General features: G+C 42.2%; 2 protein-coding genes across 3 annotated transcripts in view; both read right to left on the reverse strand.

Annotated features, from left to right (window-relative positions):
* LOC309551319 (cytochrome P450 2C14-like) overlaps window positions 1-6,882 on the reverse strand; it is a 69,342-nt gene extending 62,460 nt beyond the window's left edge. The window contains exons 1-2 of the mRNA XM_082251854.1: window positions 6,818-6,882; window positions 6,499-6,692 (exon numbers count right to left, since the gene is read on the reverse strand). Coding sequence (XP_082107980.1) covers window positions 6,499-6,678 — 180 coding nt within the window. The 5' untranslated portion in view covers window positions 6,679-6,692; window positions 6,818-6,882. The remainder of the gene's footprint in view (window positions 1-6,498; window positions 6,693-6,817) is intronic.
* Window positions 1-16,978, reverse strand: part of LOC309551312 (cytochrome P450 2K4-like) — a 637,235-nt gene that overhangs the window by 582,961 nt on the left and 37,296 nt on the right. The gene's annotated exons all lie outside the window — the stretch shown is intronic.

Raw genomic sequence — 16,978 nt, forward strand, 5'->3', positions numbered from 1 at the left:
GTGTCCCTGTGCCTCTGCTATATAAAAAAAAATGCAGATTATAGCTAATATCAGAGTGTCTTAAGGTGCTCACGTGACTCCTTGGCTCTCCTCCCCCCAGCTGACGTCAGTGGGAGTGCTCGGCCCCTCCAGCTAGAGCTGTCATCCGGGCAGTGGAAAGAGCCAAGGAGTTACGTGAGCGCCAGGAGACGCTCTGATATAAGGTATAATCAGCTTTTTTTTATACAGCACAGGGACACATAGCGTTATATAACAGCATGATCATAGTATAGTGGATTAACAATCACTTTAAGCAACAAGCTTGTTACAAAACAGTTTATTTTCACTGACAGTCTTAGAAATAGCATATACCGGCTGGAACTGATTTCTTTTTCTTCTACAAATGGAATGGCTTACATACAACAGCATCTCAATCTACGTACATCATTACAGTCAAAAATAGCTTTTTAATCTGGTTTTAACAGTGACACATGCTTTAAAATTGGCCAGTAGTGAGAAAGTTTTAATCAGAGATAATAGGCCTAACCAATGTATGTTTAACTTTTATTTTTACTATGGGGGTGGGAGGTGGGGGAAACGCAGTAAATGTGACTGATACAACGAGAGGGAGTTTAGGTGCACATTTTTCTCAACCTCTTTGTGCCAGTGGTATGCAAATATGCGGCCTCTTGGGCGGGAGGGCCCTGATGCCGCGAGGCCGCATATTTGCGTACCAAAATGTAAACAAACCTGTGTCGGGAGAGTACGCTCTGCGTGCTCCACGCACAGTTACCAGTGTCTAACAGAAGGCAAGTAGCAATCTGGAGATTTCCGATCATGTGACCACTGTGACAGTGGCATGGCAATCACATGTTCATAAACCCCACCCCGCCTCCCAGCATTAGAAACCCCTTTAAAGGGCAAGGAGACGCCAGCGTTACGGGGGTTTATTTTATTCTTCTTTCAAATGATTCACACAGTGAACAAAAGGCAACTTCACAAATGGATGGTCAGTAACAAATTAACCACTTAAGCCCCGGAAGATTTTACCCCCTTCCTGACCAGGGGGTATTTTGCAATTTGGCACTGCGTGACTTTAACAGACAATTGTGCAGTCGTGCGACGCTGTACCTAAACTAATTTGACGTCCTTTTTTTCCCACAAACAGAGCTTTCTTTTGGTGGTATTTGATCACCTGTGCGATTTTTTGATCACGCGCTATAAACAAAAAAGAGCGTCAATTTTACAAAAATAACAATATTTTTCACATTTTTTTATATGAAATTCCCCCCCCCAAAAAAATGTAAAAATCAAAATTTTTTAACATTTTCGGCCAATTTGTTTTATGCTACATAAAGCGTATTTTGAGTGGTTTGCGCAAAAGTTATCGCGTTTACTAAGAAAGGGAAAGATTTTTGTCATTTTTGTTGTTTTTTTTTTAACGCGTAATGGCGGCGATCTGCGTTTTTTTTTGCGATACTGCAACATTGCGGCGGACAGATCGGACCCTTGACTGACATTTTTGACACTTTTGGGGTTACCAGTGACATTTCTACAGTAATCAGTGCTATACATATGCACTGTTACTGTAAAATTACACTGGCAGTGAAGGGGTTAACTTTATTTGAGAGGGAGGGGCTTTGTGTGTCCCTAGGGGCGTGATTCTAACTATGATTGGCTGTGGCTTGAGCTGTAAGAACAATGATCAACGGTCCTGCATAGTAGAACCGTATGATCATTGTTTCTACACAGGGGAGAATGACAGCGGCTTGTTTACACTAGCCGTCTGCCTTTCTCCCTCTCCACCGACGATCGCCGAGTGACCGGCGGACATCGGGTCCGTCGGTCACACGCGCGGGTTGGTGGTCCGTGACCGCGTGGGAGCGCGCCTCCGGCGGCGCGCGCTCGCTCCCCAGAGCCTCACAGGCTAGTGACGTACCCATACGTCACTTTGCCTGTGAGGGGCTGACCGCCGCAGTATATGTACTTGCGGCGGTCGGCAAGTTGTTAATGCCTCACTTTGCATACCTAAAACTTAAAAAAACCTTGTCAATGTACAGTAAAACAGAAAGAAAAAACAATTACCCCCGAAATACCATCCCCTAAAACAAAATGTCATTTTTTATAGGAAGCCTTTTGGCAAAAAAAAAAAAATCCATGGATGGGACAGCAGCTGAAATTGACTGCTGATAATCAACCACAATCAACCGCAAAATAAGGAAGACAAGAAAAAGTCCCCAATGATAAAATCAAAGGGCCAGCATAGGAGTTTTTTGCCCAAATAGCTAGTAATAATAGTTAAAGTACAATGTCCTAACTGACCCCAATTTCTTCCTACGCAGTATGTCAGCTTTCCCTATCCTATCCGTAAAGGATATTCTAAAGCACTGACACTGTGGCTTATCCCAAAATACCCTTTTTGGTCCCTCTATGCCTGCTGGCCAAAATTCAAAGGTCATACAGTATATTATATATTTGTTTTAAATTCTCCTGAAGCAAGTCTGCACATAAATGCACTGATACTGCAACTCTCAAACCCATGGTAGCAGTGAAACCAAACCTCATCCAAAAGTGTATATCTAAAACAGTAGCAGAAGTAATAGCTCTGCTCACATCTGTTCATCTTAATAGGGTATCTTGCACCAAGACCAACCTCCACATGACAGTGTCCATATCAGTGATTGTCAACTTCCAAAGTAGAGAGGGCCTTCAACATCACTAAAGGGCTGTGTTCTGGAACCATTATCATGTACCATCACTGTAACATTGGATTTTTATATGAATGTATGATATCTTTGTGCTGACACTTACCGTGGCAACTCAGTTTTGCTATAAATTGGTATTTTATGACTGCAAATGGTATAATCCAGATTCCCTGTATGTTGGGGCTTGTTGGTTTAGTCCATAGATAGACCCCCCCCCCTCTCACCTTCTTCATGTTCCCTCAGCTATTATAATTATTATTATTATTATACAGGATTTATATATCGCCAACAGTTTTAAAACATCATTAGGGCAGACAATACATTTACAATACAATACAAGAGGAATCAGTTGGCTACCAGCCTTCATATCAGGCATAGGGCTTAGAAGATTATTGTATCTTTACACTTCAAATGACCCGTTAACATTCCAGGTACTGCATTTTAACAAGTAAAACTACATTGGATTAAACTGCCATGTCTTAATGGAGAGTTGAGCTGTCTGTGGAGGGTGCTTATTCAGCAGGTGACCATACTGGATGCACAGATAGAGGCCTAAAGGAGGTATGTTAGTGCATAACGTGGTCCTTGAAGCACAACAAGTGGCACATAATGTTCAGTATATGTAATACTAAAGAAGATACTGCAGACATACTCGAGGAAACGGCCAGATTGTTTAACTGCTGTATGTGGTCCTTTGGGAATCAAGGTTTAGATTATCAAAATATATGGATCTCATGCATGCAGATAGAATGTGGCTGAGGAAGAACCTCAACAAGTATGAAAGAAAACTTCATACAGCATTACATTCAGATTTCAGATTTTTTATGGCGGTTTCTATTAATGTTTTTCCCCCACTTAGCTAATTGCTAACATTTTGTCAACTCCCTATATACAGTTGCACTTACAGTACATATGTCCAGTGAGCTTTTGAGACTTGCCCAGTTTAGCTTTGTTGACTACATAACACCCTCCCCTCCAATGTTATGGAGATAAGGGGAGGGTGATGGTCCTCTGTAGTTACAACACACTTCCTGTCCTAGGCCAACAACCCTACTACTTCATATATACAGTACATTTAGTGAGCAATATCATGCTAAAACAGGAATTGTGTTACTGGTAGGACATCAGGTAAAAAAAAAAAAAAACCCTTGGGGAACAAGGAAGTTAATTTAAGCGGTTTGGATCCTGGTGGCCTGAGATTATCTGGTGAGTGGCTCATTCACATATAGGTGGCGGATCACTATTGATGAACACCTTATGTCTGCCCTAAGAAGAATTCTAAGCATTTTAACCACGGAAGAAACTGGAACTTTGACTGACTGGAAGAAACACAGGAGAATATGGACATTAACTCATTTGATTTTGTTTAATATTGAATATATTTCACTTTTGGAATATTATTGTTTGTAATAGCGCCTCATAAGTAACACATAAGAAAGAATAAGCTACAATATATTACATTTTTATTCTAATATGTTGCATTTCTTGGTTTAGGTACACTGTAATCATGGAAAACCCAAGCAACTTTCTTTGTCAGTTGGGTTATATATATAAAAAGATGAACAACTAGAATAGATAATGTCATATAGATAAGGTTAATTCATATGTCATGCAATAAAAGCTCCAGTGAATTAAAGCAAAAAGATAAAAAAATAGAAAATAATACACAGTCATGGAAATAAAAAAGAAAATAATACACAATAATGATAACACTGCATGGTTTTTGTAAATTGATGCCATTGTATATTGTTTTCCCACTCTGCTAGAATCATCAAAAAATAGTTATGCAATAAAGTCTGCATAAATATGTTCCTTTTCAATGGAAACTTAGCATATCATTTGACACAGACTTCCTAGATCAGGCTGTAGGTGAGTTGCCTAGTATAAGTTAGTTAGTCATGGCTTGTCCAGGCTTGTAAAGGGTCAAACCTGTTTCTGCAGTTTCTACATTTTCTGGGCTCTGCCTCTCTCTCTGTAAATAAAAAGGGGGGAGGGCACTGCACAGGGAGCAGTCTGCATGGGAAGAGACACAGACAAGACACAGCATGTAATCTCCAGCTACTTCACAGAGCTCTAAAGGGGGCTAGAAACAGGCACGAGAAGAGGAGCCTTGCTGAAGTTTTCTTGAAGAAAAATGCGATGCTTGGCACCTTGCTCCTGTGCTCAGAACCTGGTTCTCGAACACCCTCTATCATGGGACTTTTCACTTGGCATCCCCAAATGGCTAGACCTTGCTGCCCTCTACGACCGGGGTGGTCGACTTGACACTGTACACATAAACAAAAAAAGAGGGCGCACCAGCCTAGCGCATTATCCTCAGTAGGCTTTTATTAATAAATAATTAAAAAGTGTCTACTCACAAACAAGTGATGTAAACCAGAGGCTCTGAGGAAGAGGCACTGCCTCGAAACGCGTCAGCCGGTCTCCTGGACTTAGACAGTGGACTCCAACACTATGGACGTTGTCTGTCGGATTTAATATGCTGGTTTACATGACTTGTTTGTGAGTAGACACTTTTTAATTATTTATTAATAAAAGCCTACTGAGGATAATGCGCTAGGCTGGTGCGCCCTCTTTTTTTTAAGTTTTCTTGAACCTGTGGTCCACCATTGGAGTACCAAAATCATCAGGATATCTGTGGTGCTGAGTTTTTAGTAAATGCTGTGTTGAGCCTGGTCTGACATTATTCAGGGGGTGCATGTTGAGTTTAGTTATCCCTAAAGAACCTGGGTCTGTTAAAGCACTATGGGGTAACTCCACGACTAAGGTTAACCTACTAAAGCTAAGAAGAGGAGGTACTTGCTATGGGTAACCAAAAAGAAACATAGCTATAGCAACCAGTTGTTTGAAGTGGTACCTGGTTAGGTGACAGGTCCTCTGGTAGTGAGGGGGGTCAGTGCTCTGACTCCCTCCATAGCTGTTCATCTTCTCAATGGGAGCAGACTAGCCTTACGGAGGTCTAAGACCTGATCACTGGGTACGGGAAGGAAAGCGTTAACATAGGACACGTATGAGACCTGCGCTGCGTGACAGGAGACTGCCTTAATGTTCAGTTCTCCACATGACCAACACTTCCACCTAGTCCAGGTCATTGATGAGCACACTCCATGTAAAATATACCTCCATGTGCATGGGTGCAGTAGGCCACGCCCACAAGGTGGCTTTGTCCGCCAGGGTTCCATGGAATCCTAGGGTTCATCTAAAGCAGTGATGGCGAACCTTGGTACCCCAGATTTTTTGGAACTACATTTGCAATAATAATCATGCACTCTGCAGTGTAGTTGAACATCATGGGAGATGTAGTTCCAAACCATCTGGGGTGTCAAGGTTTGCCATCACTTACCTAAAGGTTGCTATGGGTTACTCAAGCAGTGCAAAGTGGCAGATCGATCTCCCACCTACAATCACCACCAATGTAAGGGGGCAATTTCCCACTGATATCCAATGTAATAGGTCACTTTCACACTTATCAGTGTAAAGGGGGCTTTTTTCCATAGACCACCAAAGTAAGGGGGCATTACAACTTTCGAAGTTTGTGTTTATTTTCTTATTTATGTATTTATTTATTTATTTTTATTTTATTTAATTACTATTGCTGCACAGAGCAGGGGAGTGTTGTAAAATAATCCACTTTGGGTGTCAAATACCCTAGTTATGGTCATTTCTTTATTTCTATTTAAAACATTCTACAACCTAATGATCATGTACTTTGACCTGATATGTAATTTTTTGCCCAGTGTTCCCTGAGACCTCAAAATTATTTCAACTGTGTCTGGTCCTTTTCTTGAGCATATTCTGTAGATGCCATTATTACCTCATGAAATGATTTATACGGCTTCTTCATGTTTAGGATGTGCATGTTTCCGATGATCGGTAAAGGAGTGGGTCCAGGAGGAAAGTTGGGGGTCCCTCTTTTCCATCCATAAAATACAATGGCCAGAAACACACAGAAAATAATGGATAGAACCATTGTAATTGGATCTGGGACATTCATTGTGTCAGCAAAGTCTGATCAAGACAGAAAAGAAATGTTGGTCAGGTTACAAACTTAAAAAATCATCAAACAAAGCGCCGATTTAAACTGGCAAACAGCTAAATACACAGTTGAAATAGATATATGCGAATTGCTTTACGTGCCAATGGATTTGTTGTAATTTGTTCAGCTACTCATGTAACCTGGGAACCTCTGCAGGACAAAAAAAAACAGGCTATGCTGCAGTTAAAGTAAACCTGTTTCAAACCCAGATAACTCAAATAGAGTATAACGTTAAGTAAATGCAGAGGATACACGATTTCTATAGATGGTTCAGGATAACCTAATTTGCTGCTAACAGGATGAACTAAAAGATAAATATGTGGAATTGTTGCAACCATCAAGCACACTAAAGGATCTAAAAAATAAGGTGTATTAGAGTGATGCGCTGTCCCTTAAAATGAAATGAACTGAATTAGTGCTGTGTATGCTACATGTACAAAGCTCCAGTACCGTCTACTCCAAAATGTGAACAGAATATAGAATTAATAAATCCAATATCATATAATATACCAAACAACTTATTTTGATTAATACAAAAGTGGTTAACAGACATATATATGTGTGCCATGTGTTACTTATCACCCACAAAGTTAAATGTCTTATAATAACAAATCAACTGTCAATGGTCCACAAGTTTTACCTTTGTGAAATAAAGTATATGAATCTTCGGAAGTGATACAACATGTTCCAAATTGTTCCAAAGTGCCACCAATCTGCCACTAAGCACAGTGCCAGCTCACATGCTACCAGTGGCGGCTGGTGCTCAAAAAGAAAAATGTAATAGGTATTGCTTCGCGTCAAAAAACGCAGTAAAAAATTGCGTGACTTTGAAGTCATGGTACAGGCATGGCATACGTGATGGTACAGGCATGGCACAGGTGATGGTACAGGCATGGCACAGGTGATGGTACAGGCATGGCACAGGTGATGGTACAGGCATGGCACAGGTGATGGTATAGGCATGGCACAGGTGATGGTACAGGCATGTCACAGGTCATGGTACAGGAGATGGTATATGCCCCCTTTCAATGCAGAGACCAGCGTACATGCCCCCTTCAATACAGAGTTCAGCGTGCGTGCCCCCTTCAATGCAATGAACATTGTGCTGTGCCCCCTTCAATGCAATAAACACTGTGCTATGCCCCCTTCAATGCAATAAACACTGTGCTGTGCCCCCACAATGCAGAGTTCAGCGTGCATGCCCCCTTCAATGCAACTGTGCTGTGCCCCCTTCAATGCAATGAACAATGTGCTGTGCCCCCTTCAATGCAATAAACACTGTGCTGTGCCCCCTTCAATGCAATAAACACTGTGCTATGCCCCCTTCAATGCAATGAACACTGTGCTGTGCCCCAACAATGCAGAGTTCAGCGTGCATGCCCCCTTCAATGCAACACTGTGCTGTGCCCCCTTCAATGCAAAAAAACACTGCGCTGTGCCCCCTTCAATGCAATAAACACTGCGCTGTGCCCCCACAATGCAATGAACACTGTGCTGTGCCCCCTTCAATGCAATAAACACTGTGCTGTGCCCCCTTCAATGCAATAAACACTGTGCTGTGCCCCCTTCAATGCAATAAACACTGTGCCCCCTTCAATGCAATGAACTCTGTGCTGTGCCCCAACAATGCAGAGTTCAGCGTGCATGCCCCCTTCAATGCAACACTGTGCTGTGCCCCCTTCAATGCAATATACACTGTGCTGTGCCCCCTTCAATGCAATAAACACTGTGCTGTGCCCCCACAATGCAATGAACACTGTGCTGTGCCCCCTTCAATGCAATAAACACTGTGCTGTGCCCCCTTCAATGCAATAAACACTGTGCTGTGCCCCCTTCAATGCAATAAACACTGTGCTGTGCCCCCCTTCAATGCAATAAACACTGTGCTGTGCCCCCTTCAATGCAATAAACACTGTGCCCCCTTCAATGCAATGAACTCTTTGCTGTGCCCCAACAATGCAGAGTTCAGCGTGCATGCCCCCTTCAATGCAACTGTGCTGTGCCCCCATCAATGCAGAGTTCAGCGTGCGAGCCCCTTTCAATGCAGAGCGCCACAGCATTGTCCCCAATCACTGCAGAGCGCCACAGCATTGTCCCCCAATGATTGCAGAGCGCCACAGCATTGTCCCCCAATGATTGCAGAGCGCCACAGCTTTGTCCCCCAATGATTGCAGAGCGCCACAGCATTGTCCCCCAATGATTGCAGAGCGCCACAGCATTGTCCCCCAATGATTGCAGAGCGCCACAGCATTGTCCCCAATGATTGCAGAGCGCCACAGCATTGTCCCCCAATGATTGCAGAGTGCCACAGCATTGTCCCCCAATGATTGCAGAGTGCCACAGCATTGTCCCCCAATGATTGCAGAGTGCCACAGCATTGTCCCCCAATGATTGCAGAGCGCCACAGCATTGTCCCCCAATGATTGCAGAGCGCCACAGCATTGTACCCCAATGATTGCAGAGCGCCACAGCATTGTCCCCCAATGATTGCAGAGTGCCAGCATTATCCCCCAATGATTGCAGAGTGTCAGCGTGCGTGCTCCGTTCAAACTTACCTGGCGGCGGCGCGGCTCAGCTTCTTCCTCCTCTTCTGCGGCGGGTCCTTCTCCCTCGTCGTCTCGGCGGCGGGAACCGGTGGGCGGCCTCTCCTCTTCTCTGAGCGGCGGTGACGGTGAGTGATTGACGCACGCACCGGCACCGCCCCATTGCGACGTCAGCGATATCCTGGATGATGATTGGTCCAGGCTGTAGACTGGACCAATCACAGCCAGGATATCAGAAAGTGGGGGTGTCCAACCGCAAAGACTTGCGCCCAGGATACCCCCCTACCTCCCCAGAAGGCAGCCAATCGGCGCCTCTTCTGGGAGGTAACCCCACCCCCCCAGCCACCAGTTCCTTGGGTTCAGGCCGGCTAACCCAATTTTTTTTTTTGAACAACTTTATTTGTTCGTTTTTTTTTTTTTTTTTTTTTTCGTTTTTTTTTTTTCTTTTTTTTTTAGGGGTAGGAGGGCGGCGCCCTGGCGCCCCCTATGCACGGGCCGCCACTGCATGCTACCCTGAGGAAGTCAAGTGACCAGTGATGCAACGCATTGGGTGGAGCCAATTATGTCACTTCTGGTTTGGACGCAAGATCGAAAGCGTGGCAGGAGCCTGCTGTTTTACTATAGAGAGACATTTTTATACTTATGTGAGTGCATTATAACTATAATAAATGGTTGATGTGTTTCTCAATGAGGTTGTTCTTATTCAATGCTTAAGCTAAACTGTGAGTGGAGGCAGCAAGGTCCAGTCTCTTAAAGGGATCTGGCACGTGGGCACTAACAGCCGGAGGGTGGACCTGCAAGGACCACACATTAACCACTTCCGGACCACCCGCCGCAGTTTTACATTGGTACTTTGATGTTAAATACCGGGGTTAGCTAGCTGCCATAACCCCTGTATTTTTTTAACCACTTTACCACTAGAGCATTTTGCTGTCTTACGTCTGGGCCACTTTTTGTGCTTCGGCACTGTGCGACTTTAACTGACAATGGTGCGGTCATGCAATGTGGTACCCAAACGAAATTTACGTCCTTTTTTTCCCACAAACAGAGCTTTCTTTTGGTGGTATTTGATCACCTGTGCGATTTTTATTTTTTGCGATATTAATAAAAAAAGAGCGAAAATTTTGCAAAAAAATGACATTTTCAACTTTGTCTTTTAAAAAATATCCAATATACTCAATTTATGTCATTTTTTTTGGCCAAAATATATTTAGCTACATGTCTTTGACAAAAAAAATTTCAATGAGCGAATTTTTATTGGTTTGCGCAAAAGTTATAGTGTCTACAAACTATGGTGTAAATACTGAAATTTTACGCAGCTTTAATTTCTGACTGCCTATCTCATTTCATGAAGTGCTAAAAGGGCAGGGCAGTACAAGACCCCCCCAAATTACCACTTTTTGGAAAGTAGACATCCTAAGGAATGTTCTGAGAGGCATGTTGAGCTCATTGAATATTTCATTTTTTTGTCACAGGTGTTTGAAAAATAACTAAAAAAAATTTTTTTTTTTTTTTACACAAAGTTGTCATTGAAATGATATATTGCTCACACATGCCATGGGTATATGTGTAATTACACCCCAAAATATATTCTGCTGCTTCTCCTGAGTACAGGGATACCACATATGTGAGACTTTTTGGGAGTCTAGCTGTGTACGGAACCTCAAAACCAATCACAACCATCAGAATTTCAAAGGGTGTACATTTTTGATTGCATTTTCTCACTACCTATTACTGTTTAGGAGGCCCTGAAATGTCAAGATACCACAACCCCCCCCCCCCAAATGACCCCATTTTGGAAAGTAGACACCCCAAGCTGTTTGCTGAGAGGCATGGTGAGTCCATGGAATATTTTATATTTTGCCACAAGTTTTGGGAAAATTACAATTTTTTTTTTATTTTTTTTTTTAACACAAAGTTGTCACTAAAAGATAAATTTCTCACACATGACATCGGTATATGTGGAATGACACCCCAAAATACATTCTGCCACTTCTCCTGAGTATGGGGATACCCCATGTGTGAGACTTTTTGGGAGCCTAGCTGTGTACGGGACCCCGATAATCAATCCCCATCTTTAGGTTTTCTAATGGCGTAAATTTTTGATTTTACTCCTCAATACCCATCACAGTTTCGGAGGCCCTGAAATTTCAAGATAGCACAAAACCCCCCCAAATGACCCCATTTTGCAAAGTAGACACCCCAAGCTATTTGCTGAGAGGCATGGTGAGTCCATGGAATATTTTATATTTTGCCACAAGTTACGGGAAATATATTATTATTATTTTTATTTTTTTACACAAAGTTGTCACTAAATGATATATTTCTCACATATGCCATGGGTATATGTGAAATGACACCCCAAAATACATTCTGCTGCTTCTCCTGAGTACAGGGATACCCCATGTGTGAAACTTTTTTACAGTCTAGCCGAGTACAGGTCCCCGAAAGCCAACCCCCACTTTCAGGCTTTCCAAGGGCGTAAATTGTTGATTTCACTCCTGACTACCTATCACAGTTTCGGAGGCCATGAAATGCCAAGACAGCACAACCCCCCCCCCCAAATGACCCCTAAGCTATTTGCAGAGAGGCATGTTGGGTGTTTTGCAGATCTCACTTTTTGTCACAAAGTTTTGGAAATTGAAAAAAGAGGGAAAAAAATGCATTTTCCTGTTTTTTCTTCATTTTCCAAAAAAAATGAGAGCTGCAAAATACTCACCATGCCTCTCAGCAAATAGAATGGAGTGTCTACTTTGCAAAATGGGGTCATTTGGGGGGGTTTTGTGCCATTTTGGCATTTCATGGCCTTCAAAAGTGTGATAGGTAGTAAGGAGTGAGATCAACAATTTACGCCCTTAGAAAGCCTGAAGGTGGGGAGTGGTTTTCCGGGTCCTGTACGCGGCTAGACTGCCAAAAAGTCTCACACATGGGGTATTCCTGTACTCAGGAGGAGCAGCAGAATGTATTTTGGGGTGTCATTTCACATATACCCATGGCATGTGTGAGCATTATATCATTTACCGACAACTTTGTGTAAAAAAACAAAAAAAACAAAAAAATTATAATTTTCCCGAAACTTGTGGCAAAATATAAACTATTCCATGGACTCACCATGCCTCTCAGCTAATAGCTTGGAGTGTCTACTTTGCAAAATGGGGTCATTTGGGGGGGTTTTGTGCTATCTTGGCATTTCATGGCCTTCAAAAGTGTGATAGGTAGTAAGGAGTGAGATCAATAATTTACGCCCTTAGAAAGCCAGAAGGTGCGGATTGGTTTTCCGGGTCCTGTACGCGGCTAGACTGCCAAAAAGTCTCACACATGGGGTATCCCTGTACTCAGGAGAAGCAGCAGAATGTATTTTGGGGTGTCATTTCACATATACCCATGGCATGTGTGAACATTATATCATTTACTGACAACTTTGTGTAAAAAAACAAAAAAAAAATAAAAAAATTATAATTTTCCCGAAACTTGTGGCAAAATATAAACTATTCCATTGACTCACCATGCCTCTCAGCTAATAGCTTGGAGTGTCTACTTTGCAAAATGGGGTCATTTGGGGAGGTTTTGTGCTATCTTGGCATTTCATGGCCTTCAAAAGTGTGATAGGTAGTAAGGAGTGAGATCAACAATTTACGCCCTTAGAAAGCCTGAAGGTGGGGAGTGGTTTTCCGGGTCCTGTACGCGGCTAGACTGCCAAAAAGTCTCACACATGGGGTATCCCTGTACTCAGGAGGAGCAGCAGAATGTATTTTGGGGTGTCATTTCACATATACCCATGGCATGTGTGAGCATTATATCATTTACCGACAACTTTGTGTAAAAAAACAAAAAAAACAAAAAAATTATAATTTTCCCGAAACTTGTGGCAAAATATAAACTATTCCATGGACTCACCATGCCTCTCAGCTAATAGCTTGGAGTGTCTACTTTGCAAAATGGGGTCATTTGGGGGGGTTTTGTGCTATCTTGGCATTTCATGGCCTTCAAAAGTGTGATAGGTAGTAAGGAGTGAGATCAATAATTTACCCCTTAGAAAGCCAGAAGGTGCGGATTGGTTTTCCGGGTCCTGTACGCGGCTAGACTGCCAAAAAGTCGCACACATGGGGTATCCCTGTACTCAGGAGAAGCAGCAGAATGTATTTTGGGGTGTCATTTCACATATACCCATGGCATGTGTGAACATTATATCATTTACTGACAACTTTGTGTAAAAAAACAAAAAAAAAAATAAAAAAATTATAATTTTCCCGAAACTTGTGGCAAAATATAAACTATTCCATGGACTCACCATGCCTCTCAGCTAATAGCTTGGAGTGTCTACTTTGCAAAATGGGGTCATTTGGGGAGGTTTTGTGCTATCTTGGCATTTCATGGCCTTCAAAAGTGTGATAGGTAGTAAGGAGTGAGATCAACAATTTACGCCCTTAGAAAGCCAGAAGGTGCGGATTGGTTTCCGGGTCCTGTACGCGGCTAGACTGCCAAAAAGTCTCACACATGGGGTATCCCTGTACTCAGGAGAAGCAGCAGAATGTATTTTGGGGTGTCATTTCACATATACCCATGGCATGTGTGAGCATTATATCATTTACTGACAACTTTGTGTAAAAAAAAAACCAAAAAAAAACAAATGGTCATTTTCCTGAAACTTAGGGCAAAATGTAAAATACTCCATGGACTCAATATGCCTCTCAGCAAATAGCTTCGGGTGTCTACTTTCCAAAAAGGGGTCATTTGGGGGGTGTTTGAACAGTCCTGGCATTTTAAGCTCAATTTTAGCAACACATCACCCACTCTTCTAACCACTTGAAAACCAAGCCTTTTCTGTGACTTTTTGTTTACATGAAAAAATATTTTTTTTTACAAGAAAATTACTGTGAACCCCCAAACATTATATATTTTTTTAAAGCAGAGGCCCTACAGAACAAAATGGTGGATGTTGCAATTTTTTTTGTCACACGGTATTTGCGCACACATTTTCCAAACGCAATTTTTGCGTAAAAAAAACACTTTTTTATATTTAATGCAGAAATACACTATATAATTCCAAATTGTTTGGTAAAATTTAAAAGATGATCTTATGCCGAGTTCATAGACACCTAACATGACATGCTTTAAAAATTGCGCACGCCCGTGCCGCGGCAACAAACTACGTACGGTTTTAAAAGCCTTTAAAAGTCTTTACAGGTTACCACTTTGGACTTACAGAGGAGGTCTACTGCAAGAATTACTGCCCTCGACCTGGCATTCGCGGCGATACCTCACATGCATGGTGCAATTGCAGTTTACATATGACACTAGACCAACGCTTGAGTGCGCATTTGCGCGCAAGCACAGGGGGGCAGGGGGGCTTGATTTTTTTTTTTTTATTTGCTTTTCTATGTTATTTTGACACCTTTTCTTTCATTTTTTTTTTTATCATTTTTATTGTTATCACGGTGAATTTAAATTTCCCCTATGATAGCAATCTGTAGTGACAGGTACTCTTTTTAACCGGTTGCCGACCGCCGCACGACTATATACTGCGGCGGTCAGCCCCGGCCAGGCAGAGTGACGTATCGGTACGTCACTCGCCTGTCACTGACTTGCGAGCCTATCGCGGGCGGGCGCGCGCCCGCCGCGGCTCGTTCACAGACAAGTCAGTGCGTGTGACCGGCGGACTCGATGTCCGCCAGTCACACTTCGATCGCTCCTGTGAAGGGAGAAAGACAGAGCAGCTTGTGTAAACAAGCTGCCTGTCAGTTCACCCTGTGTAAAAGTGAAGATCTGACCGTTCTACTATGTAGAACGGTTGATCTTTGCTTTTACACCAATAGGAATGTCCCTACACAGTTAGAATCACGCCCCTAGGACACACTTAACCCCTCCCTGTCCAATAAAGTTAACCCCTTCCCTGCCAGTGTCATTTTTGCAGTAACAGTGCATATGTATAGCACTGATTACTGCAGTAATGTCACTGGTACCCCCAAAAGTGTCAAAAATGTCAGTCAAGGGTCCGATCTGTCCGCCGCAATGTCGCAGTACCGAAAAAAAAATCGCAGATCGCCGCCATTACGCGTTAAAAAAAAAAACACCAAAAATGACAAAAATCTTTCCCTTTGTTAGTAAACGCGATAACTTTTGCGCAAACCAATCAAAATACGCTTTTTGCGATTTTTTTTTACCAAACATAGGTAGCATAAAACAAATTGGCCGAAAAATGTTAAAAAATTTTGATTTTTACTTTTTTTTTGGGGGAATTTCATATAAAAAAATTTGAAAAATATTGTTATTTTTGCAAAATTTACGCTCTTTTTTTGTTTATAGCGCGTGATCAAAAAATCGCACAGGTGATCAAATACCACCAAAAGAAAGCTCTGTTTGTGGGAAAAAAAGGACGTCAAATTCGTTTAGGTACAGCGTCGCACGACCGCGCAATTGTCCGTTAAAGTCACGCAGTAAAAAATCGCAAAAAAACCCCTGGTCCTTTAGCAGCCAAATCCTCCGGGGCTTAAGTGGTTAAAAAAAATTGGGGTCTTTTAGACTCTAGATCTTTCCTCTGACCTTAACGCATCTGACCACACCAAAATTGGTGTGATAAAATACTTTCCCAATTTCCCAATGGCGCTGTTTATTTCTGGCGAAACAGAAGTCATGAAATGCTCGTAGCCTCCGGTATCTTAGGCCATAGAGATGATTGGAGCCATTCTAATCTCCAATTAGCTCTATGGTTAGATAATTGAACCACCGGCTGCACTCTCGGGTTAACCGGTGGGACAGGAGAGCCCGAGAAAAACCACGGAAGGCTGCGGAAGGCGGCGGTGGGGGGGGGAGGCCCCTCCCACTGCATGTAAAAGCAGTCTAGCGGCCAATTACCTGCTAGGATTGCTTTTACATGTAAGCCGACTGCTGGCTGTAAAAAACGATACCAAGATGATGCCTAAATCTGCAGGCATCATCCTGGTATAACCACTCAAAGTTCAGCAACGTACCAGTACATTGCTGGTCCTTGTTTGGCATATAGGTTTTTTTTTTTTTTCATGCAGCCTGTGGGCTGAACGAAAAAAAAGAGAACCTATCAGAAATCAGCACAGGAATAATGCGTAGTATTACTCATCATTAACCGCCCAAACAACCACCCACTGAATTTATTTATTTATTTATTTATTTATTTTATTTATAATTTTTATTTGGAATTTTCAGAAAGAAAAAAGAGAAAAACATTACATAATATATGACTCTGTAATAAGTAAATAGCTTACAAAGACATTATCCACCTCCTTTTTCTCATCTCCTGGATCTGATATAGATCTCTGGAGATTTCCAACTCATAAATATATAGACATTTAACAAATATTCAATTAAAGCAAGGCATTGTTAAGTCAGCAAGTCTCTGTCTATAATCCCGCTCATTTAATCCTTGCCTCCTTTACTTCCTTGTGCTTATTTTGAGTATCCTAATTAGTAATCTTATCTTTGTTTCCCCTTCTTCTTCTATCTATCCATTCCTTTCCACATTTTTACCTTTTTTTTCTATATTAACCCCCCTCCCCTCTCATTCTCCTCATTCATACCCACTGTCAATCACCACACACATCCGGAAAAAAAAAAAAAAAAGAAAAACCCCGCAGCCCCCCAGAAAATTCTCCCTCCCTCTCCCGCCTCTCCTCTCCCTTCAAGGAGTGGAAAGAAAAGAGAAAAAAAAGAAAAAAGACTACTCCTATCTCATGCCACTT

This window comes from Pelophylax lessonae (genome assembly GCF_965119305.1).
Source record: "Pelophylax lessonae genome assembly, chromosome: 3".
In the NCBI taxonomy this organism is placed as follows: Eukaryota; Metazoa; Chordata; class Amphibia; order Anura; family Ranidae; genus Pelophylax; species Pelophylax lessonae.